This window comes from Miniopterus schreibersii (assembly GCF_964146895.1).
Source record: "Miniopterus schreibersii genome assembly, chromosome: 16".
Classification (NCBI taxonomy): domain Eukaryota; kingdom Metazoa; phylum Chordata; class Mammalia; order Chiroptera; family Miniopteridae; genus Miniopterus; species Miniopterus schreibersii.
The window spans coordinates 13,491,577-13,515,121 of NC_138116.1; the positions used below are offsets into that span (position 1 = coordinate 13,491,577).

Consider the following 23,545-nt stretch of genomic DNA (forward strand, 5'->3'; position numbering starts at 1 on the left):
TGGGCAGCTGGCAGGCATGGATAATGCTGCATTGGGCCCTCCCTGCGGGCCCGAGGATCCCCAAGTGGCTGGATGTTGCCCTACAGGGGTGTGGTGGTGGGGGACACACACACACCCTTTTCATCCCCCCAGGCTATCCTCCCAACTCCCACCCCAGGTCAAATGCCAGGCTGCCCAGCAGCTTCTGAAGAGGATGTGGAAGGAAATAATACAACTTTCATTCCTATTAATTTTTATTTTATTCTTTGGATTTTTATTATTTTTTCAAATAAACAGCATATTCATGTGTCTTCCAGTTCTCAGGGACTGGCTGTATTGGGGAACTGAGGGAGAGAAGCCTGTCTTCACCCTGTTGGACCACACTGCCACTTGAGGTGGTACTGGCTTCCCCAGGTATTCAGCTTCAGCCCAGCTTTTCTTGCCTATGGCCCGTTATTTCCATATAAATACTTAACTATTTACACTTTAATTCCTTACCTCATGGCTAGAGTTGGTTATGAATTGATACATTTCAAATATGTTTTATTAACAATGCTAAGCCTGAGGATGGGATGGGGTTCACTCAGTGGTGGTTTCATGCATCACTTTCCTCTACTGTCTCTCCAGCAGACTCTGTTGCATCAGCCTTGGCAGATGAGGGGATGGCTTCACCCTGCTCCCTGGGGTGAGAAGAAGGCCAAGGCTTTTACTCTTGAAAGAAACAAACTACGAATTATTTCCTTATTTTAGAAAGAATTCTCAATTGTTCCCAATCATTTACATTTTTACAAGCTCATCCTGCGACTTCTCAGTTGTCCAAAAGAAGCCAAAGAGAGATGCAAACAAACTCTTGAGCGCAAACAGCAGCCTGCTGAAGAACCCGCCCTCCTAGAAAACAGAGAGGGAAATATGAGCTCTGTGTTTGCCGGCCTTGCCCCGCCACAGTACTTCATCTTCTTCAAATTTACCTCCATCGAGCGTTCTCCTGATGTGCCCTGCTGGAGACCTTCAAGAGAGCCTCTTGGAGGAAAATACATACCAACAATTAGTGATTCATGCCATTTTACGTGTCTCTCACACATAAAGCTCAGTTCTTATTAGGACTAAATGGGTACCTGGGTCCATACTCATGAGCAAAATCACCATAGACCTGGAACCTTGACAATGATTCCTTGCATGCTGGGCTTCCAGAAGTTTCCTGTGTCTATTTAAAATGGCCCCACAATGTCTCTGGGGGGCCTTTGTATGTGGCTTGGCATGGGGTATAGGCAGGATTTTCAGCCCCACTCACCTTCTCGGCCCTTGGCCAAGTGCCCTCATGCAATGAACAAAAATCAAAAAGCACAGCCACACTGGGCAGAAGCAGTTTACTCTCTCCAGAAGCATTTTACATTGGTCCCCTTTAGACTTAGTCTCATGCATCATTTTCTAGGGCAGGGTGGGGGGTGCTTTTATTTTCCTACCTGCTTTTTCCTATAAGTTAAATCACACCAATTAAATGCCTGACTCCAGCTAGCAAAGTTATCTAGCTTGCTGACTTTCACACTGCAGGCTGTCACTGACAAGTGAGTTGTGAATCAGTTTAAAGGTCATAGCTGATGCTAAAATACAAAGTACTGTTTTTGAATACAAACAGAATAGGAAAAAATCAGAGTGCATAATAAGTTTGTTTTAGAAACTACTTATGTCTATATGATGTGTGTGTACCGAGTTGTGACATAAAATGTAGCTCACAGCCCAAGTACAGTATAATCAATGGAGAAGTCCCCAAAGGGAAAGTAACCATCTTCTTTCTGACACTCACTAGCAGTGTGACCATGGGGCAAGGTATCTTTCCTTTCCCCTTCTCCATTCCCCTTTTGTTAAAGGAAAAGACAAACTACTGTCTAAGGTCTCTCCCAGTTAAAATTCTCTGAGGTTTGGATGAAGGGAATAGAGAGAGTAGGGCCCTGAAAACGGGTAGCATAAAAGGGAAGTTTTCCTGCTACTTTACAGGAAGGACTCATACATTCCACCTTCCATGGGCCTTGGAGACTAGCGCCCTTACCCTAAGACCAGGTGGCTTCCCCACCCCTTCCCCAGATCCTCCACCACCAGCAGGAACACATACAACCAAGACCTCTCTCTCCCTCTGCACCGGTTCCTCAAAGGACTGCTGACAGCAGATGCATCTGTGCCAGTCCCATTCTATCACAGCTTTGGCTAGGGAGCTAATTTTGCAAAATCCAGACAAAGCATCAGGATAAATAACTATTCTTTCCAAATCTGGTGTTTTCCTCACTGTAAATTGAGGAGATTGAAATGAATGAGTTCTCAGTTCTCCTCTAGTTTTTTGTTTTGTTTTGTTTGTTTCTTTTATTAGCACTTATTTTATGATGAATTTACTTCTGGGCCATAAGTTTTTGATTTTTAAGGTCCTCTGGGATATCTTTTTCTTCTGTGCAGCCTCCTCTCTGTTTTAGGAACAATCTGCTCTTTTGCAGTAGGATCATCTCCATGTGGCAGGGAGAGCTCACGTGTGGGTTAATCCGCCCATGAGCTCTGTAAGTTCTGCACCGCATCTGGGGAGCTTTGTTCACCCAGATGCGCTCAGTGACCAGAGAATCTACGCCTAAACCCTTACGCTCAGCATTGCTTTCTGCATTTTTAAGCACGTGCAGCAAAAATCCGGCACTCTTTTTAGGCCACCGACCCTGCGCCCAGCCCCACTCTTGGGCTGTGCACACCTACCAACTCCACCATTGTAATGAGGGAATGGCACACATTGCTTCTGTAAAGTGACATCCTTCAGATGCTTGGTGGCTTTTTGGATACGCATACCCTTGATGGCCTCCGTAGTTTTACAGGTGTTCTTTTTTTGGTTTGTTTGTTTTTTAAATGTATCTTCATTGTTGTCACGGGTGTTCTTAAAGTGAACACAAAGGTTTAAACCTCTTGACTTTCATGATTCTGCGGGGTTATCTGGGTCATTTTCAGAGGTCACCGCCGGCCACTTACAGGAAGAGGAAGTTCCTCTACTTTTAAAACTTTACTTTAAAAATTGCTGGACTCATATTTACCTTGAGCTTCCTTTTTTAGCCTCTTTCCCGTAACAAATCTGTTTTGGAAGAAAACAACATCATGATTATTCATCACAATGACCGTGATTTGTAAAGCTTTATTTGTTCCCTTTTAAGCGAGAGGACTACTATTTTGAGGACAGGAACTCTGTTGAATAGTCCTTTGACTCTTCCTAGTCCCTAACTTAGGATCTTGCATGCAGCTGGCAATGCATTTTACTGGCTGTTTTAGGTAACACTCAGCAGATAATTCCTAATAAAAACTCTTGGAATTAGGAAAAGAAAATGAAAGTATCTACCAGACACCTACACAGCAGCTTTGTTTTAAGGTCAAGAACAGGAGTAGGATGCCTATTATTACTGTTACTGTTGATCAATGTTGAGGAGGTGCTAATCAATTTAACAATAAAAATGAGGTACTGGAAAGAAAGTGACAAAGCATATTTGCACGAGATGATGCACAACCTAAAAAGCCCAAGAACATAGATTAAAATTTTACTGGCAGTACTACAACAATTCAGTTAGATGGCGAAATCCAAAATCAAGAGATCAACATGCAAACCTCAATAGTTTTCTTACAGGCCACAAATAGCTAATTAAAAAATGAAAGAAAGAGCCCATTTCCAATATCAATAAAATAATAAAGTTCCCAGAAATAAACTTAACAAAAAATGTGTAAGACTTATGTCTTACATTAAAACTTCTGAAGGACATTAGGAAGAATACAGGACATGAGGTGCTGTGTCTCTAGAATGTTGTAAAAATGCCAATTCTTCTTGAATTAACCTACAAATGCAATGCAATCCTATTCAAATTTCAAGATTTTTACAAAATTGATTGAGAGAGAGAGGAAGGAAGAGGTTGAGAGAGAGAAACGTCGATGTGAGGGAGAAACACCAATGGGTTGCCTCCCATACACCCCATGACTGGGGATCAAGCCCACAACCTGAGTATGTGCCCTGACTGGGAATCGAACCCATGACCCTTTGGTGCATAGGATGACGCTCCAACCAAGTGAGCCACACCGGCCAAGGCCCAAGATAGGTTTTAAACAAAAACTGGCCAGCTGACATTTGGTAAAGAAAATATGCAAGAATAGCTATGAAATGTATGAAAAAGCTAAAAAAAGCAGGAGCTCACCCTACCAGGTATCAAAATATGTTGTGAAAGAATTGAAATTAAATAGTGATACTGCTATTGGTACAGAAAAAGATAACTGGATCCACAGAACAGAGTCCTGACAAAGGTAGTATTTTATATTTTAGATCAGTGAAGAAATAATGAGCCATTCAAAAAAAAGATTTTAAGACAACTGGATCTTAACGTGGGGGAAAAACAGACAACCACATTAAAATAAAACCAATGAGGATTTAAAAATATTAGAAAAAACAAGAAATGTTTTAAAAATGACTAAAAAGAATATCAGAGACTACTTTCATACTGTGAGGTGACAAAGGCTTCGCTAACAAAATCCAAGCCATAAGCCATGAGAAGACTGGCAGACATGGTGACAGACTGACCACACATGACCTACTCATCACAGCCCTTTCCCCCTTCTTCCTGTTGATTTATGGAACTCTTTTTATAGTAAATATCTTAATCCTTTCAGTGGCTTTAATTGAATTTCAATATTTCAGATATTCCCCAGTGTTTTTCTCTTTTGTTATTGTTGTTAATCCTCACCTAAGGATATTTTTTCCATTGCTTTTCAGAGAGAGTGAAAGGGAGGGAAGGAGGGGGGGAGAGAGAGAAAAAAAAAACACCATCCATGTGAGAGAGAGACATCAACTGGTTGCCTCCACTGGGGGCAAGGAGCAAATCTGCAACCCAGGTATATGCCCTTGACTGGCAATTGAACCCGAGACCCCTCTGTGCTTGGGCTGACGCTCTAACCATTTAGGCCACTGGCCAGGGCCCCAGTGTTTTTGTCTTTGAGAAGACAGAACAGTGGGGCAAGAAGACAGCCTTTGCAGTAGGCAAAACAGGGTTCTGCTTTTGGTTTTCCCACTGGGGCCTTAAGTTGATCTTCATCTATGGAAGAGGGTGGTACTATCATCCTCACAGAATTGTGGGAATTGAATCAGACAATATATGGAAAATTCTTCATCCTACGCTTGACAGAAACCAGTGCTAAGTTTGCTAATGGTGTCACAGACAAGGTGGTCAAATGTATCAAAGGGTTCTGCCTGTGCTATCAGGTTCAGAAAACTCTTTCCCATCAACTGGTTATAAAAATATTGCTTCTAGCCCTGGCCAGTGTCAGCAGATAGAGCATTGGCCTGCAAACCTAAGGGTACTGGGTTTGATTCCCAGTTAAGGGCATGTATCTGGGTTGCAGGTTCCAGCCTAGTTGGGGTAGATGTGGAAGGCAACCAACTGATGGGTCTCTCTCACATCGATTTCTCTCCCCCCCCCCCCCTTCCATTCTCTCTTAAAAAACAAAAAATCAATCGAAAAATATCCTTGGGTGAGGATTAACAACAAACAAACATACATACATATATATATATATATATATATATATTTTTTTTTTTTTGCTTGTATCCTTGGTTGATATAGCTCAGTTAGTTGGGCAACATCCCATGCACTGAAAGGTTGCTGGTTCAATTCCTGGTCAGGGCACATGCCCGGGTTGCAGGCTCAGTCTCTAGTAGGGGGCATGTAGAAGACAGCTGATCAGTGTTTCTCTCTTTCCCTCTCCCTCTTCTCTCATTAAAAATCAATAAAAAATATTTTCAAAAAATAAAATAAAATAAATAAAAATATTGCTTTTATTTTCTTGTAGCACTTTTACGGGTTTTTTTTGTTTTTGTTTTTTTACATTTACGTAAATATGTTTATTTGAAGTGAGAAAGACAGATCTGCTGTTATTTCCCCCTCAAATAGTTACATAGCTTTTCTATTACCATTTATTCATATTCTTACACATATCAGAATAGTAAAAGATGACATTTCAAAAGTCTTAGGAACACATGGGCCTGTCTATTGCTGTACTCCGTATGCTACTTCAAACAAATATTAGGTTGCATCACTCCTCCTTGTGGAATTGCCTTATCTTTCTTCCTTTGAATACCATTACTGTCCACTACAAAATAAAACATACTCAAAGAGCTTATCATCTAAGTGGGGAGATAAAATAATGAAACCACATAAATAAATACAAATGCAAGGTTAAACTATATAGAAATTAAATACAGTATAGGAGTTTATAGAAATTCCAAAAAAGTAAAAGGCCACATCCCCCCTGGGCAATGGCCAATTACTTTCTTCCCAGAGGCCTTGGCAAGGTGACCCTATGCTACTCCCTAGGCTGCTAGGCTCAGAAGTCAGACTCTCTTCACTAAGAGAGAACTCACTTCCTATTGTGGAGGTCTTACCTTATCAATACCACAGGATTAATAAAAAACCAGAATTCCAGATTATGACCTGACAATGAGAACTACGTCTGTTCCACAGACAGCATCTGCGTCTCTACATGATTAGGGAAATACATTTTGTAGAGACAAGCCACCGTGGCAGACTAAAGCACAATCAATCAGAAGGCTACTTGGTGAGAACAGAATCAGAACAAAAGGGATCAGCGGACTCCAGTGTTTAATGGAAAGGACTGAATTAGCCAGATCCATCTGTCTCCCTGACAGGCACAGCCTGGCTAGTGGGCCTGACTATCCACATCTGCTGCCTGAGATGCCATCTCTACTCTTAGACAAGGCTAGGATGGGCAATGCTCATGCTGGTCTTTTCTTCACCTTTTCTCTGCCTTTACTACTGACCACCCCTCCTATAGACAGACATGTTTCTCTTTAGCAGTTAAATACATCCCATCAGGTTTTACTTGTCTGATAGACCAGGAAGCCATTTAGTCCTTACACATCATGGCACTGCTCCATGATGTGTTGACCATGGTATTTCTCTCTTGGGGAGCCACCTTTTAAAAACCCGTTTGCCATATTTTAAGTCCTCAGGGGAGGGGAATGCCTTACTATCCCCCTCCCCAAATGGTCACAAATTTCATAAGAGGACTAGAACCAGTGGGGCTAGAGTACTCAGGGAAGGTTTCATGAAGAAAGATGAACTTGAGCTAGCTGGCTTTTGAGAGATTCTTAGGCAGAGCAAAATAAGGGAATTTTAGATGGGCAAAGGCATAAACAAAAGTAGGAATGGACATGGTGTGGCTAGGTTATGATGAGGGGCTGCTTTGGCTGGAATGGAGGGCTGCCATGACTGTTGAAAAGGGAAATAAAGTAAATTAGGTTGGATTAGTAGGGTAGAGTCAAGATCTTCAGCTTATTAAATCACTCTTTAATGTTAGCAACCTGCCTGTAGGGAAAATAAACCATTATGTAACTGAATAAAAGTGGTTAGAGCATCAGCCCACCCACCAAAAGGGTTGAGAATTTGATTCCCAAGCAAGGATATGTAGCTCCGTTGCAGGTTCCATCCCAGACAACAGTCAGAGCTCAAGTGGGTGGCAACCAATCAATGTGTCTCTTTCACGTCACTGTTTCTCTTTCTCTCTCCCCCCACTCCTTTCCCTTCCACTCTCTCTAAAAAATCAATGGAAGGAGCCCGGCCGGGCGTGGCTCAGCAGTTGAGCATTGACCTAGGATCCAGGAGATCAGGGTTCGATTCCTGGTCAGGGCACATGCCCGGGTTGCCGGCTCGATCTTCAATGACTCTTTCATCATTGATGTTTCTATCTCTCTCTCTCCCTCTCCTTTCCTCTCTCTGAAATCAATAAAGATATATTTAAAAAAAAAACAACAACAACAATGGAAGGAATATCCTCAGGTGAGGATTAAAAAAAAAAAAAAGAGGAGACACAGGCAAGCTCTAGCAACAGATGACTCTAATATAACATGCTTTAGAGAAGCCTGATGCAGGATTTAGGTTGCAGTGTTTTAACTGAACCTATTCACACCATGCCTTACACACTGGAGAAGAAAGCTGCTAAGTAAATCTTATTAATTGACAAGATCACACTTTAATCTTTTTAGCCTTGTCCTTTCTGCCAGGGTGACCTAGCTCCATGAGGGTGGAGTTTCTGTACCTCTTCTCATTCCAGCCAACAAGGAAAGAAATCAGTGGTAGAAAGAGAGTAATTGGTGAGTACATCAAATCGACATCGTTTGTTTCAAGTTGAAGAAATTTTGCTATAATGTCAATTCTGGCCAATAAATTTAAGTTTCAAATCAGTTTAGTGGCTTGTTATCTTGATTTCAATTCCACAGAGATCTCTTAGAGTGGAGTTTCTTTAAAAATCCCTGGAATATAATTTGTAATAAAAGAACAAAGCATATCTCAGTGCTCATGACTGAAGAAGTGTATCAAGTAGGAGCAGGTGGGAAAGTAGCTTTGATTTTCAGTTTGTGCATTCTGAATCTACTCTAAAGACAATATATTTCAGAAATCTGAATTAACTGTTGTCTTACCTCAATGAAACAGAAAAGTACAAAATAAAATACTGTTACTCCAATCACAGGTGATGCAATGAGGAGTTTGTTGATCTCCTCATATTCTGGCAATTCGTTTAGGACCTAAAAAAAAACCCAAAGAACAATTTAAAAAAAAACACCAAAGACATGGAAAGGATAAAAACTAACTATTCTCTAGCCTATTCTAAAGAATAGCTAACTATTCTTAACTACTACTCTAAAACCCCTCTTTCAAGTGGTTCTTAAAGAACATACCAAATCTAATATGTTATGTAATCTGAGATTTTCTTGTACGATTTATCTATCTTGGGTGTTAGGTCCCATTCTCATCTATCCTCGGAACAGTGAAAACATTCTCTAAATGAGCAAAGTGGAAGATCACTCTTAGCCAAAGTCACATGGTCAAGACAAGATTCAGACTAGGCATCCCTGGGGGCTTTCACGGCATGTTCCTAAACTCACTAAAAGCCCAGGTGCCGTATTTCCGAAGCTGTCCTCACCTCATTTGACTCCTCTTCCTGTTCACCCTGGACTCCTGGCCTCTCATTTTTCCATTGTTCCGCATCCCACACTGGTTTGGAAACCTTTACTTCTTGCTGCTCACTGAGCAGCTTCATCAGGAGGCCTGTTCCAGAAAATAAGAGTTTCCTCAATTTATTTTTGTAACTTGATTGTCAAGTTCAGGTTTAAGAGAAGGGTTCCCTCTGTTGTTTTTTAAATGGCTCGGGCATATCTGCATCGTGTACATTTGAAAAAGTGAGTTTAATGAATGGTAATAATGTTGATTCTGTATCTTCTGGATTTCCCTCCAAGAAATAAGGCAATATGTAATTTAGTGCACTAATAACATCACTTTTATAATTAAAGTCTAGCTGCTCACTCATGAAAGATGACAGATTGTAGCCACTTTTGACTTGGGATGATACCCTGTCTGACTCAATAGTCAGCTCACTGCTGTTCTTCTTCCGGACTTGTAATACTTTCATGAATGGTCCTTGTTTAAGTAGTTTTACATCTGTCAAAAGAGAAGAGAATATTTTTGATATTGAAAGACTCATAGGACAGCTTTTTGTCAGTCACAGCGATATATCCCAGTGAAATAAATAGGGGGTCAGCAAATTTTGAGTGCCACATACAGATGAGAAAAACAAGTTCCAACTTAAATCTATGATTGTCAACACAACAAAAGGAGAAAAGGTATTTTTTTAAGAAGTGGTTACTGACCGAGCCAGTTTTGCTCAGTGGTTAGAGCGATGGCCCACAGACTGAAGGGTCTGGGGTCCATTCCAGTCAAGGGCATGTACCTGGGGTTACAGGCTGGATCCCCGGTCCCAGTTGGGGCTCATGCGGGAGGCAACCAATTGATGTGTCTCTCTCACACTGATGTTTCTCTCTCCCTCTCCCTCTCTCTCTGAAAAGCAATGGAAAAAATATCCTCGGGTGACAATTAAAAAAAAAAAAGGTGGTTACTGACTCAGAACACTCCATAGCATGAAATATACTAACTATATCTAGTATTATTCTACTGGATCCCAAAGGCCAATTGCCGGGTACTGAAGAAAAGCCAAGGCTGGAAGACCCCACTCAATTACACCCCCCACAGATCTATTGTGACTCCTCACATTCATGTACCCCATCCTGTCCTGCCTCAGATGCAGAGGGAGCATGAGGCTTCCTCTCTCCACCTCTTCAGGGTGCTCCTATTCTTGCTACCATCGCAGATGACCACGATTAACACCCACTGCGAACAGGTCATCATCAGGACATGCCCTTCTCCACTTTCCCACAGATTCCTTAGCCTGGTCCCTGCTTCCACATATCCCAGCCCCCATAACAGAAGGCTCTATACAGGAAAAAAAAAATATGTCTACCCTTGCTCTTTGCTTAAAATTTAGGTAGGCATCTGGGATGTATGTTAAGAGATTTGCCAGGTTGTGTACCACTGTGGAATGTTCAGTGAATCTATGGAATAATACTTGGGGTCCTAAAACACAGAAGGGAAAAAACAACTTTTGTCAGATGCCTACTGTGCTTTCATTTCATGTCATTTCTTATATTTTCAGCTTTATTTGGGGAACCAGCCAAAGCTTCTCACTGCATGAAGATCAAGTGGGCCATTGTGCAACTGGGTTTCTTTTCCAGAAAAATCAAAAGTATTGCTGCTGGTGGTTAGGGTCAGAGGAGGAGGTAAGTGTCCTGAGAAAGGAGGGGCATGGACTAGCGGGGAGCCCAAAAATGGGAGCCAGAGACCTGGGCATTAGGTGACAACATTTAGCACTTTCTGATCTTGTTGATCACCTGTAAAAGGAGATTAAAATGCCTGTTCTGCTCACCCTTGGGGTAGAAGGGAGTAATATAATTGGTCAACACATTGTTCTGAAAAATAAGAAACACTGTCTTTATATAAGAAGCACAGCATTAATATTTATGATGTGCCCAGATCACTGACAGAGACTCGTATTCAACCCATCTGGGCATGAAAGCACATTTTGGAAGTTATCGAGTAGGTGCCAGTAAACCTAATGTATAGAAAAATAATTGGTGGACAGAAAACCTTATGTTTCAGAGCAAGCTCAGAGTTGGACAGCCTAAGAATACAAGAGCCCTCCCATCCATTAGAAGGGCTTGGTAGCAGCTTCTGGTGATAGATCCAGAAATTCTCAAGTTCCAAATAAAAGTTTCATAAAACAGCATCATGTGTACTTTTTTATAAAAATGTTTCTATACCTGTCCTACAAGGCAAAGGGCAACTGAAACCCAATGCCTAGAAAACAATTTACAAACTGTAACATATGGATGAACAAGTTCTCATTTGGAAGTAAAGCACTAAGCAGGGAGCACAACACACACTATGTGGCCATTAATGTTAATGGCCATTAATGTTAATCCATTTCTCTCTCTTGTTCCTTAATCTGACATTTAGCAAGGAGTAGTTCTTAAAATTTTAAAGAATTGAACTCTGAATAAATGAAAATAAGTTACATTATTTGCTTAAAAATGTATCATCAATTAAAAATTAAAAATTAAACATAAAATAAAAATTAAAAAGTTTATCATCAGGCAATTCAGACTCACCACAAGGTGTGTTTGTCAGACATTCAGGGTCACATTGCAGTCTGACTGTCTGGGAGACAGTCTCAATATTATGTTTAAATTTGCAGAGGCAACAGGCCAAACGGCTAGGTAAGATCCTATAAATGGAAACATAGAGAATTATATTAGTGAGAAAGGAGTTACTTGAGTAGGTAAAGAGGTAGGCCAAGGCTACCACAGGGCTGGGCAGAAAAGAGTTGTTGGAACATATCGCCTGAACAGTTGGTACAGATCAGTTGGACACTTGTTACTCTTGAATATTGTAAATAAATAGGGAGGAGAACAGAAGTGCCCAACAGAAGGGTACCAATGGCAGTGGGTACGGGATGCCTAGAATAAAGGTGATGGGGATTAGAATTGGGTGACACTGATCTGTAGCTTCATTCAGATGTATCTCCTTCTCCCAACCCAGAAGTCTCACTTTGGGTTCAGAGTACAGAGAGGGGAAGACTTCTAACAAGGCTCTGGGTAAGCCCCAACTTACAGAGTCTCTTTCTCAATTCCTGACTGTGAGTGGTAAATATATTAGAAATTATTCTGGGCATAAAACATATTGTGTGGTTAAATAATAACAGATTGCCTTGGCCAAATCTGGGCAATTTGAACATTCAAAAGAATAATGATAATAAGTTATAACATAATTAATTTAAAGAAGAGCCCATGAGTTCATAATGATACTCAAAAATAACAGGGGAGTTATTTTTTAAATCTTTTTTTAAATATGTTTTTATTGATTTCAGAGAGAGTAAAGGGAGAAGGAGAGCTAGAAAAATCAATGATGAGAGAGAATCATTGATCAGCTGTCTCCTGCACTCCCCCTAGTGGGGATCGAGCCAGAAACTTGGGCATGTGCCCTGACCTGGAATCAAGTGATGACATTCAGGTTCATGGGTGGATGTTCAACCACTAAACCACACTGGCCAGGTGAGAGGAGCTATTATTTACAGACTAATGCCAGCCAATATATGTAGATGGAATAATAGAATTAGAAGAAAGTCTCACTTTGTAACCACCAGTATAATAATCAATTCAGACACTGATTATCACTGATGCACAGTTGGTAAAAAGTTGAGAGGAGAATCTTCACTGATCCCAAAGCATCATGCCACAGATTAGTTATTAATTACCATGGGAAAAAATAACTTTACAATGGAGAGATCTGGAAGATACCACCTTCACCAAGTGATTAAAAATTTAGTATTATAGGCCACTTGAACTGATGAGGTAGGAAGGATATATCACCTATATAGTATTCTTTCCAAAATAGTTTACCTTGAATCTAATCATGAGGAAAAAGACAAATCCAGACTGTGGGAAAATTTATAAGACAATTATTTTAGACACATCAAAAATGCCAGTGTAATAAAAGACCAAAAAAAATAAAGAAAAGTTAGGAAGCTCTGTTGCTCAGCGGTTAGAGCATTGGCCCACAGACTTAGGGGTCTCGGGTGCGATTCCCATTTAAAGGCATGTACGTTGGTTTCGAGCTCCATCTGGACAGGTCAGGGTGGATGTGGGAGGCAACCAATCAATACGTCCGTCTCATACTGAAGTTTTCTCTCTCCCCCTCCGCCTTCCCCTAGACTCTCTCTCTAGAAATCAATGGAAGAAAGTATCCTTGGGTGAGGATTAACATAACAAAACAAAACAAAAAAGGTAGGAAAATGTTTTAGACTAAAGGAAACAAAGACATGACATGTCATGTCTGATCCCAGAGTGGATCCTGGATCGAAACAAAACAGATTTAAAGAATATTATTGGAAGGGAAAAGAATATTACTGTCTTTTAGCCAAGATGGAGTAAATGGGACCAATTTAACCACCTGCCTAAAACAATTTAAAAAACAGACAAAATATATGTAAAAACATTTTTCAAGGTATTTGCCTCAGGCAATAAAGGACTGTGATTTCCCAAAAGATAGGAAATAAATGAAGTGAACTCTATGCTTGCCCTAGCTTATAGCTCTGAGTTTCCAGGTCATGATGCAGGGAAGGAGAAACCCACATGGAGGTTGGTGAACTCCCTAAGGAAATGGAGCTGAGAGCTGGGGGAAACCAAGGTGACTAGAATTATAGAAAGCAAAGAGGTGCACAGACAAGAACTCTGGGGATATACAGAGAGATCTCTTGAGCATTCAACAAAGTACAGTACATATGTGTGAAGAATTGCTTGAGGCTAGGAAAAGAACCACACAGTGTTGGGAATAGTGTTCATAAAAGCCAGAGAGTAAAAACTACAGTGTCTAAATGAAAAAGACACTGGATAGGATTAATAGCAGATTAGACACAGCAGAAGAAGAAAAGATCAGTTAACTGAAAGCACAGCAATAGAAACTACACAAAATGAAAAAGGAGAAAGGAAACTAACAAATGGATGAAGCACCAGTGAGTTGTGCAACAACTTCAAGTGGCCTAATAATATGTGTACTTAAGAGTCCATGAAGGGAAGGAGACAAAAAAAATCTGAACAAAGAGCAGCCCCAAATTTTCAATACTATTATAATAGTACATATGTACTTCCTTCCAATAGTATGTATGTACTTCCATTTGTCCCTCCTGGCCTTTATATACTATTATATTATACTACTGATGAAATTGCAAAATATCACTTCAAGATAGATTGTGATAAGCTAAAGATGTACACTATAAACCATAAAGCAACCACTAAAATGTACTTAATTGAAAAGCAGAAAGAAAAAGAAGAAAAAATAAACAAAGAACAGATGGGACAAATAGGAAAGATATAGCAAGATAGTAGATTTAGATGTAATCACATCAATCACTGCATTAAACAAAAATGGTCGGCCCAGCCGGGTGTGGCTCAGCAGTTGAGCGTCGACCTAGGATCTAGGCGATCAGGGTTCGATTCCTGGTCAGGGCACATGCCCGGGTTGCGGGCTGCAGCCGATCAATGACTCTCTCATCATTGATGTTTCTATCTCTCTCTCTCCCTCTCCCTCTCCCTTCCTCGCTCTGAAATCAATAAAGATATATTAAAAAAAAAAAAAAAAAAAAAGGTCTAATCTCCCTAATTAAAAGCTGGTGTTGTCACAATGGTTAAAAAAGCAAAAGCCATCTATATGTGTCTACAAGAACCATCTTCAAAAGAAAGATACAAATGGGTTAAAAGGATAGAAATATATGCTATGCTAACACTAATCAAAAGAAAGCTGGAGTGGCTATATTTCTCTAAGACAAAGTCAATGTCAAAGCAAAGAATATTACCAGAGATAAAGGTCATGTTAATAAAAAGTCAATTAACGACAAACACATAACCTAGAAATTTACGCACCTGATACAGAGCTTCAAAATATATGAAGGAAAAATGAGAATGACGAGAAACAAACAAATTCACAATTATAGTTGGAAACTTCAATATCACTCTTTCAATAATTGATACAGCAAGTAGGTAGAAAATCAGTAAGGATATAGAAGACTTGAAGAATCTTAACCTACATGATATTTATAAAACACTCTACCCAAAATCAATAGAATGCACCTTTTTTTTCCTCTCCAGTGGACACATAAGGTTTACGAAAATAGACTATATTCTGGCCTAGTACCAGCATTTACTGGCCATAAAATCAGTCTCTCTAAGTTTAAAAAGATTTTAGTCATTCAATATACGTTCTCTGACAACAGTGGAATTAAATCAGAAATTAAGAGACCTAAAAAAAAATCTCCAAATATTTGATAAGTAAAAAACATGCTTCTAAGTAACCCTGTGGGTCAAAGAAGAAATCATAAGGGAAATTAGAAACTATTTGGAACTGACTGAAACTGAAAACACAAGATGTCAACATGTGGGATGTTGCTAAAGCAATACTCAGCTTCTTCAGCTTCCACCTTAAGAAACCAGAAAAAGAAGAGCAAATTAATCACAGAGTAAGGAGAAGAAAGGACATAATAAAGATTAAAGCAGAAATTTAAAAAATGGAAAACAGAAAAACAGAGAAGTCAGTGAAATTACAAAATAGTGCTTAGAGAAGATCAATAAAATTGACAAACTTCTAGCCAGATTATGCAAAAAAAGACAAGAGAAATGATCAATATTAGTAACAAGACAGGTGACATCACTACAGAATCTACAGATATTAAAAGGATAATAAAGGAATATGATAAAATATTTTATACCAATAAATTGAAGATGAAATAGACAAATTCCTTGAAGGACAGAAACTACTAATGCTTACTCAAGAATAAATATGTAACTTAAAGAGCACTATTGAAGATATTGAATATATAGTTCAAAACCTTCCCACAAAGAAAGCTTCAAGCCCACATGACTTCACTGGTGAATGCTACCATGAAAGCATTTGAGGAAGAAATAAAGGTAATTCTACACAAACTCTATGAGAAAACCAAATAGAAGGGAATACTTATCAACTCATTTGTAAGGCCAAATTTCCCCTTATCAAAACTAGACAAAGATATTATAAGAGGAAAACTACAGACTAAAATCTCTCATGAACACAGATGCAAAAATTCTAAAGAAGATTTTAGCATATAAAATCCAACAATATATTAAAAAATGATACATCATGGGGTTTATTTCAGGAATACAAGGTTGGTTTAATATTAGAAAATCAATGTAACTTACCAAAGTTAAAAAACTAAAATGGAAAAATCATACAATCATTGCAATAGATACATAAAAAGTATCTGACAAAATCTAACATCCATTCCTGATTTAAAAAAGAAAAAAAACCCTCAGCAAACCAGGAATGAAAGGAGATTTCCTCAATTTGATAAATGACTTCAACAAAATAATCTAACACCATTTTTAATCATAATAGACAAAGTGCTTTCCCTCCAAGTTCAGGACAAAGGAAAGGATGTTTGCTCTCATTACTTCTAATCGACATTGAACTGAATGTTCTAGCCAGTACAATAGGGAAGAAAAAAAAGAAGTAAAAGACATTCCGAATGAAAGGAAGTAAAACTATATTTATTTGCAGATATCATTATCTATGTAGAAAAAACCTGACGGAGTCTACAAAAAGGCTACTAGAATAAATGAGTTTGTCAAGTTTGCAGGACACAAGATCAATATACAAAAAATTAATTTTTCTCTAGTACCTAGGACAGAACAATCAGAAATTGAAAATAAAAATACTATTTAAAATAGCATCCAAAGTATAAAAGCACTTAGGAATGAACCTGACAAAAGATGTAAAAGACTTGCACAATGAAAACTATAAACCGCTGGGAGAAATTAAGGAAGACCTAAAAATGGAGCAATATAATGTGTTCATGGGTCAGGAGATTCAATATTGTTAAGATGTCAATTTTCCTCAAGTTGATTTATAGATCAAAAGCCCAGCAGGCTTTTCTGTAGAAAATGACCAGCTAATTCTAAGATTCAGATGGAAATGTGAAGCTCCTAGAATAGCCAAAATAATTTTGAAAAAACAAGCAAAGTTAGAGGACTAACACTACCTTATTTCAAGACTTATAAAGAAGCTACACTTTTAGGACATTGAGATATTGGTGTAAAGACAGGCAAATAAATCAAAGAAGCAGAATAAAAAATCAGAAAGTAGGGAGATATGGACACCTGATTTTCAGGTTCAAAGGCAGCTCAGGGGAGAAAGGATAGTCTTTTCAATGAATGGTGCTGAAACAACTGGATTACCTACTTGTAAAAACAGTAAACTTCAACCCAAACCATATACAGAAATGAACTTAAATGGAAAGACCTAAATGTAAAACCTAGAGCTATAAAACTTCTACAAGAAAACATACAAAAAAATCTTTATGACCTTAAATTGGGCAAGGTTTCTTAGATACAATACTAAAAGCAGATTCCATAGAGGAAAAAAATGAATTGGACATTAGAGAAATTAAGAATTTGTGCCCCACAAAAAAGACTTGGGAGAAGGAAAAGACAAGCCATAAAATGAAAGCAAATACATTTCAAATGACATATTTAATACAGGCTTGTTTCCAGAATACATAAAGAACCAAAACTCAATAAAAACATAGACAAGTGATTCAAAGATATACAGATGGCAAGTAAGCATATGAAAAGATATTTTACATCATTAAGTATTAGGGGAATGCAAATGACAGCACAATAAGACACCACTACACACCTATTAAACTATCTAAAATTAAACAGAATGACCATAGTTAAACAGAATGATCATAGCAGCTGTTGGCAAGCATGTGAAGAAAATGAAATTCTCATACACTGCTGGTGGAAATGTAAAATGGTACAACCACTTTGGAAAATAGTTTTTTAAAAACTTAAACATACACCTACCGTATGATCCAGCCATTCCACTTCCAGGTGTTTATCAAGAGAAATAGAAGTATCTTTCCATAAAAAGACTTGTACATAAATATTCATAATAGCTTTATTTGTAATAGTCAAAAATTGGACCAACTCAAACAGTCATCAATGTTGAAAAGCAGTGGTATATCCATATAATAGAATACTATTCAGCAATAAAAAGAAATGAATTATTGGTACATATCACAACATGGATGACTCTTAAAATAATCATCTGAGTAAAAGAAGCCAGTTAGAAAAGAGTAGATACTGTATGATTCCATTTATATAAAATTCTAGAAAATGCAAACTAACCTATAGCAACAGAAAGCAGACTGATGTTTACATGTGTATAAGGAAGGGCAAGGAGGATGGGAAGGAAGAATTACAAAGAGACATGATGAAACTGCTTGAGGTGATGATGGTTTTGTGATATAGGTATATATATGTGTATATATACATATACAAGCTATTGTATGTCAATTATACCTCAAAATGTTGTGAAAAGTAAATGATACAGGCAGCGGACTGAGTGGAAGCTACACTGACACTCTCCCAGGACCAAACTGGAATTACAACTAAAATATAGAAAAACCACCCTGAATAATCAACTGCCACTGAAGATGAGCTGGAGAGCATCCTCATAACCAAGGACCTAAAGTGGAGGCTGCATAGAGACTGGTAGGAAGTGCGGAAGCACAAGAGGGCTGGGGCAACAGCTGAAGGTCCAGAGGGATATCTCAGCTGTGGGGGGTTCCACTGAGGACTCCCCCTGGCTGGGCTTTCCAGCCAAGAGCACCAGAACTGAGAAAAGTGCCCATATAACATTTAGCTGTGAAAAGCAGCAGGATTTCTGTTGGCGAGGGAGAGATGGCTGGAAATGCAGGTACCCTCTTAAAGAGCCAACGCACAAAGTTTTGTGTGTAGCCACTCACCTTGGGCTCCAGCTGAGGGTGGGTAGAGTGGACTGCAGCTGTGTGAGGAGAATCTAGGATTGTGGGCTCTGCAGATAGAGATCAGAAGGCACCCCTCTGGATTCCTGTGCTGAGTTATTCCCCCAAATGGCAGAGGACATCTTTCCCAGGCAGACATTTACCTCCCAAACAGCTTTTGCCGGGGCGGGGAGCAAATGCCTCATCCTCCTGGAAAACCTCTTGCCCTGCCCAGAGTAGTTTCTATAGCCTGAGGCTCATTAAGAGAATCAGGTTAATCAGCCTGCAGCCAAAGGCAGGCCTCAGAGTGCTTAATCTTTGCCTGATCTGTTTCTGGACCTGGGTCTTGGAAAAGCAGACTTTGGTGTACATCCTGGTCCAACTGCACCCAGTCCCAGCAGAGGAGACCAAGCCAAGGGTTGTTAATAGCTCCAAACAGGGTACTTAGGGCCAGTCACAAACTGCATCTGATACTGGCCTGTATCAGAGGCCCTCCAAAAAGACTGAGAGTCCTAGCAGATCTACCTACTACATAGAAACAAGCCCAAACAGGCAGCCAAAATGGGGAGACAAAAAAACAAGCCCCAAATGAATGAACAAGAAAAGTCTCCAGAAAAAGAGCTAAATGAAATGGAGATAAGCAATCTATCAGATACAGAGTTCAGAATACTGATTGTAAAGATGCTCAACAGCATGAAAAAAGATATGGAAACTATGAAGGAAATTAAGAATGACATAGCAGAAATAAATAATAGACTGGAAGGAATAAACAGCAGATGAGAGGAAGCTGAGGATTTGATTAGCAAATTAGAAGACAGGGTAGAAAAAATAACTCAATCAGAGATCCGAAAAGAAAAAAACAATTAAAAAACAGGAGGACAGTCTAAGGAAGCTATGGGACAAAATGAAACATAACAATATTCACATCGTAGGAGTACCAAAAGAGGTTGAAAGTAAGCAAAGTTTAGAGAACCTTTTTGAAGAAATAATGGCAGAAAACTTCCCTAACCTGGTCAAAGAAAAAGTCACAAAAGTTCAGGAGGTACAGAGTCCCAAGCAAGAAGAATCCAAAGAGGTCCATGCCCAGACACATCATAATTAAAATGCCAAAATTTCAAGACAAAGAGAGAATATTAAAGGCAGCAAGAGAAAAGCAATCTGTTATCTACAAAGGAGCTTCCATAAGGTTGTCAGCTGACTTCTCATCAGAAACTCTACAGGCCAGAAGGGAATGGCATGAAGTATTCAAGGTAATGCGAAACAAGGATCTGAAGCCAAGACTACTCTATCCAGCAAGACTATCATTCAAAATAGATAGAGCTTCCCAAACAAAAAATGGGAAATAAAGAGCTTCCCAAACAAAAAATGGCTAAAAGAGTTTATCACCACCAAACAAGCATTGCAAAAATTAACATAAAGGAACTGCTGTAATTAGAAGCAGAAATAGAAGCACTGCAAGAAATGTTAAAGGGACTGCTGTAATAAGAAGAAATAGACAGAGAAACATAGGCATAAAGAATTAAAATGGCAATAAATAAGGACCTATCAATAATAACCTTAAGGACTTTAAGGGAGAGATCAATAGCAATACAGTCATAGTCATGGACTTTATCACCCCGCTGACTTCACTGGATAGATCTTCCAGACAAAAAGTCAACACAGAAAAAGTGACTCTAAATAGCACACTAGATTAGATGGATTTATTTGATATTTACAGAACATTTTACCCAAAGCTGCAGAATATACATTCCTCTCAAGTGCACATGGGTCATGCTCAAAGATAGAACACATGTTGGGACACAAAACAAGTCTCTACAAATTCAAGAAGACTGAAATCATATCAAGCATCTCAGATCACAATGGAATGAAATTAGAAATCAACTACAGTAGAAACACTCAAAAACATTCAAACACATGGAGGCTAAACAGCATGTTATTAAACAATTATTGGGTTACCAAAAGGATCAAGAAAGAAATCAAAAACTTCCTGGAAACAAATGAAAATGAACATACAACAACCCCAAATCTATGGGACATAGCAAAAGCAGTCCTAAGAGGGAAATTCATAGCACTATAGGCCTACCTCAAAATGCAAGACAAATTTTTAGTAAACTAACCCTACAACTTGAAGAATTAGAAAGCTCCCTTGTAAAGCCGTCCAGACCAGGGCTTTTGTTTGCTGAGAGGTTTTTTTCATTAATGCTTCGATTTAATCAGTTGTTATTAGCCTATTCAGCTTCTCTGATTCTTCCTATTAGCCTGCCATATTGGAAGGAGGGCACAAATTAAGGTGCAGTAAGTTCTGTAATAAACTATCACAATAGGGGTCTAAGAATTTTTTTAATTGAAAAAAGGGAACGTAACCCTTACTTTACACCATATATAAAAATTAAATCAAAATGGATCATAGACCTAAATGTAACTATACAACTATTAGAAGAAAATGGAGGAGAAAAATCTATATGATTTTGGATTAAACAATGGGTTCTCACACAATTTCTTAGATAAGAAACAAAAAAGCACAAACCACACAATAAAAACATTGCCAAATTAGAGTTCATCAAAATTTTAAATTAAAAACTTCTGGTCTTCAGAGATACTTTTAATAGAATGAAGACAAAAAACAACCTGGGAAAGATATTTACTAAACACATATCTGACAGAATGGACTAAAAAAAAACACACACTCTTAAAACTCAATAATAAAATATCCAATTAAAAAATGGATTTGAACAGACACTTCACTGGAAAATGATATTTTCACAGAGGCATTCCACATCATCAGCTATTAGAGAAATGCAAATTAAAACCACAATGCAATACAAATACATTCCTACTAGAAAGGTTAATATTTTTTAAAACAGAAATATAAAGATCAGGTGAAAATGTGGAGCAACTACAACCCTCATCTACTACTGGTGGGAAGACATGATGATACAACCATCTTAGAACACAGTTTAGCAGTTTCTTAACAAATTAAATATGCACTCAGCATATGACGCAGCAATTCCACTCTTAGGTATTTTACCCCAAAGCAACGGAAACATTTTCACACAAAGACCCTATGTGAGTGTTTTTAGCAGCTTTAGTCATAATAACCAAAAAACTATAAACAACCCAAATATCCATTAACTGGTGACTGTATAAATAAACACACAACTGGAATACTACACAGCAATAAAAAGAAGTGAACTACTGACAGATGCAACTACATGGATGAATCTCAAAAGGGTTATGCTAAGAAAAAGAAGCCAAACACAAAAGGTTACACTCTACATGATTTCATTTCTAAGGCACTGTGGAAAAGGCAAGACTATAGCAAGGAAAATAATATTGGTGCTTGCCAGAGCTGGTGGTGGGAGGAGGAACTGACTGCAAAGAAACATGAGGAGCCTTTTTGAGATGACAAAAGTGTTCTGTATCTCAGATGTGATGGTGGCACATAACTACACATTTATCAAAACTCAATAACTGTACATTTTAAAAGAATGATTTTTTAACTTTTGTTAATCCTCACTCAAGGATATTTTTTCCATTAATTTTATTTTTAGAGAGAGTGGAAGGGAGGGAGGGGAGAGGGAGAAAAGAAGAGGGAAGGAGAGAGGAAGAGAGAAAGAAAGAGAGAGGGAGAGAGAGAGGAAAACACTGATGAGAGAGGCACATCGATTGATTGCCTCCTGCACTCGCCCAACCAGAGCCAGGGATTGAACCTGCAACCCAGGTACTTGCCCTTGATCAGGAATCAAACCCATATGTGGGCCGATGCTCTAACCACTGAGTAGTAGTACAGGCCAGGGAAAAAAGAGTGAATTTTATTAAATAAAAATTATACCTCAGTAAACCTGACTTAAGAAAATAATAAAGTAAACCTAAAAGAACGACTAAGTGAAAATAAATATAAGAAAAATCAACTTACAGTTTTTCCAATTTTGAGGTCATCACGAGGATGTTAACAAGTGTTGCAAGTGACACCTGTGTTGCTCCCATGTCTCTGGAGGAGAAAGACCAAACATGCATGATGTGAACCCAAAGGCAAAACTTCTGTACTCAGAGAGACACTTAGCATCTGGTTACTTCAGTTCTGGCTTCTCTGTGAAGCCAACTTAAGAGTTTACTTGCCATAGATGATCATTTCAGAGAGCTCTTTTTGAAGAAATTTAAATTTATTGGCATCATCAAATTAATGACTTTATGAACAGTACAATCTGTGTTTGTCATTTTTATCATTATCCTACTTGTCATTCTCAATTGCAACCACCACTTGATTACTCTTAAAAAAACACACACAATGTACAACACATTCCTTTTTTCTTTCTGTGATCAATGGTATTTCTACATGCATCTACATGTTTCATATCTGAATGTGTTCTTCAACACAGCTCCCTTCCTCTGCTGGCTGTCTTGACCTTGTGCATTCTTTCTTAATCATTTTTCTGTGCCAATAACTCTTTTTCAATCTCCCAGTTAAAATTTAAGTTAGGACTTTTTAGTCAAAATGCAGAATACTTAATCTTTGATGAAAGTGAGAAAGAGCAGAAATCATCTCATGAGCATGAGATTGTTGCAATACTTACAAATATTTTAATGCTGGCAAATTAAAAAGATATGGATCTTGAACAGCTGACAGAGGATTATTACTGAGAATTCTGAAAAATGCAATGGAATTAAAATTATCTACATTTTCAATAACTGTCATGAAAGTTTATATTCATTTTTTGGGTACAAAGCTTCAAGGTTAAAAAACATCATTTTCTGTCTTTACCTATAGATCACA

The 23,545-nt window shown here is 38.5% G+C and overlaps 1 protein-coding gene across 1 annotated transcript in view; it reads right to left on the bottom strand.

Annotated features, from left to right (window-relative positions):
* Positions 1–265: 265 nt before the first annotated feature.
* Positions 266–23,545, bottom strand: part of LOC308568781 (leucine-rich repeat-containing protein 37B-like) — a gene marked incomplete at its 5' end in the record, with an annotated part of 45,528 nt that continues 22,248 nt past the window's right edge. Inside the window, 10 exons of the mRNA XM_081161997.1 lie at positions 266–659; positions 761–867; positions 948–999; positions 3,039–3,076; positions 8,471–8,575; positions 8,974–9,098; positions 9,354–9,488; positions 11,549–11,664; positions 22,688–22,762; positions 23,346–23,417. Coding sequence (XP_081018123.1) covers positions 575–659; positions 761–867; positions 948–999; positions 3,039–3,076; positions 8,471–8,575; positions 8,974–9,098; positions 9,354–9,488; positions 11,549–11,664; positions 22,688–22,762; positions 23,346–23,417 — 910 coding nt within the window. The 3' untranslated portion in view covers positions 266–574. The remainder of the gene's footprint in view (positions 660–760; positions 868–947; positions 1,000–3,038; positions 3,077–8,470; positions 8,576–8,973; positions 9,099–9,353; positions 9,489–11,548; positions 11,665–22,687; positions 22,763–23,345; positions 23,418–23,545) is intronic.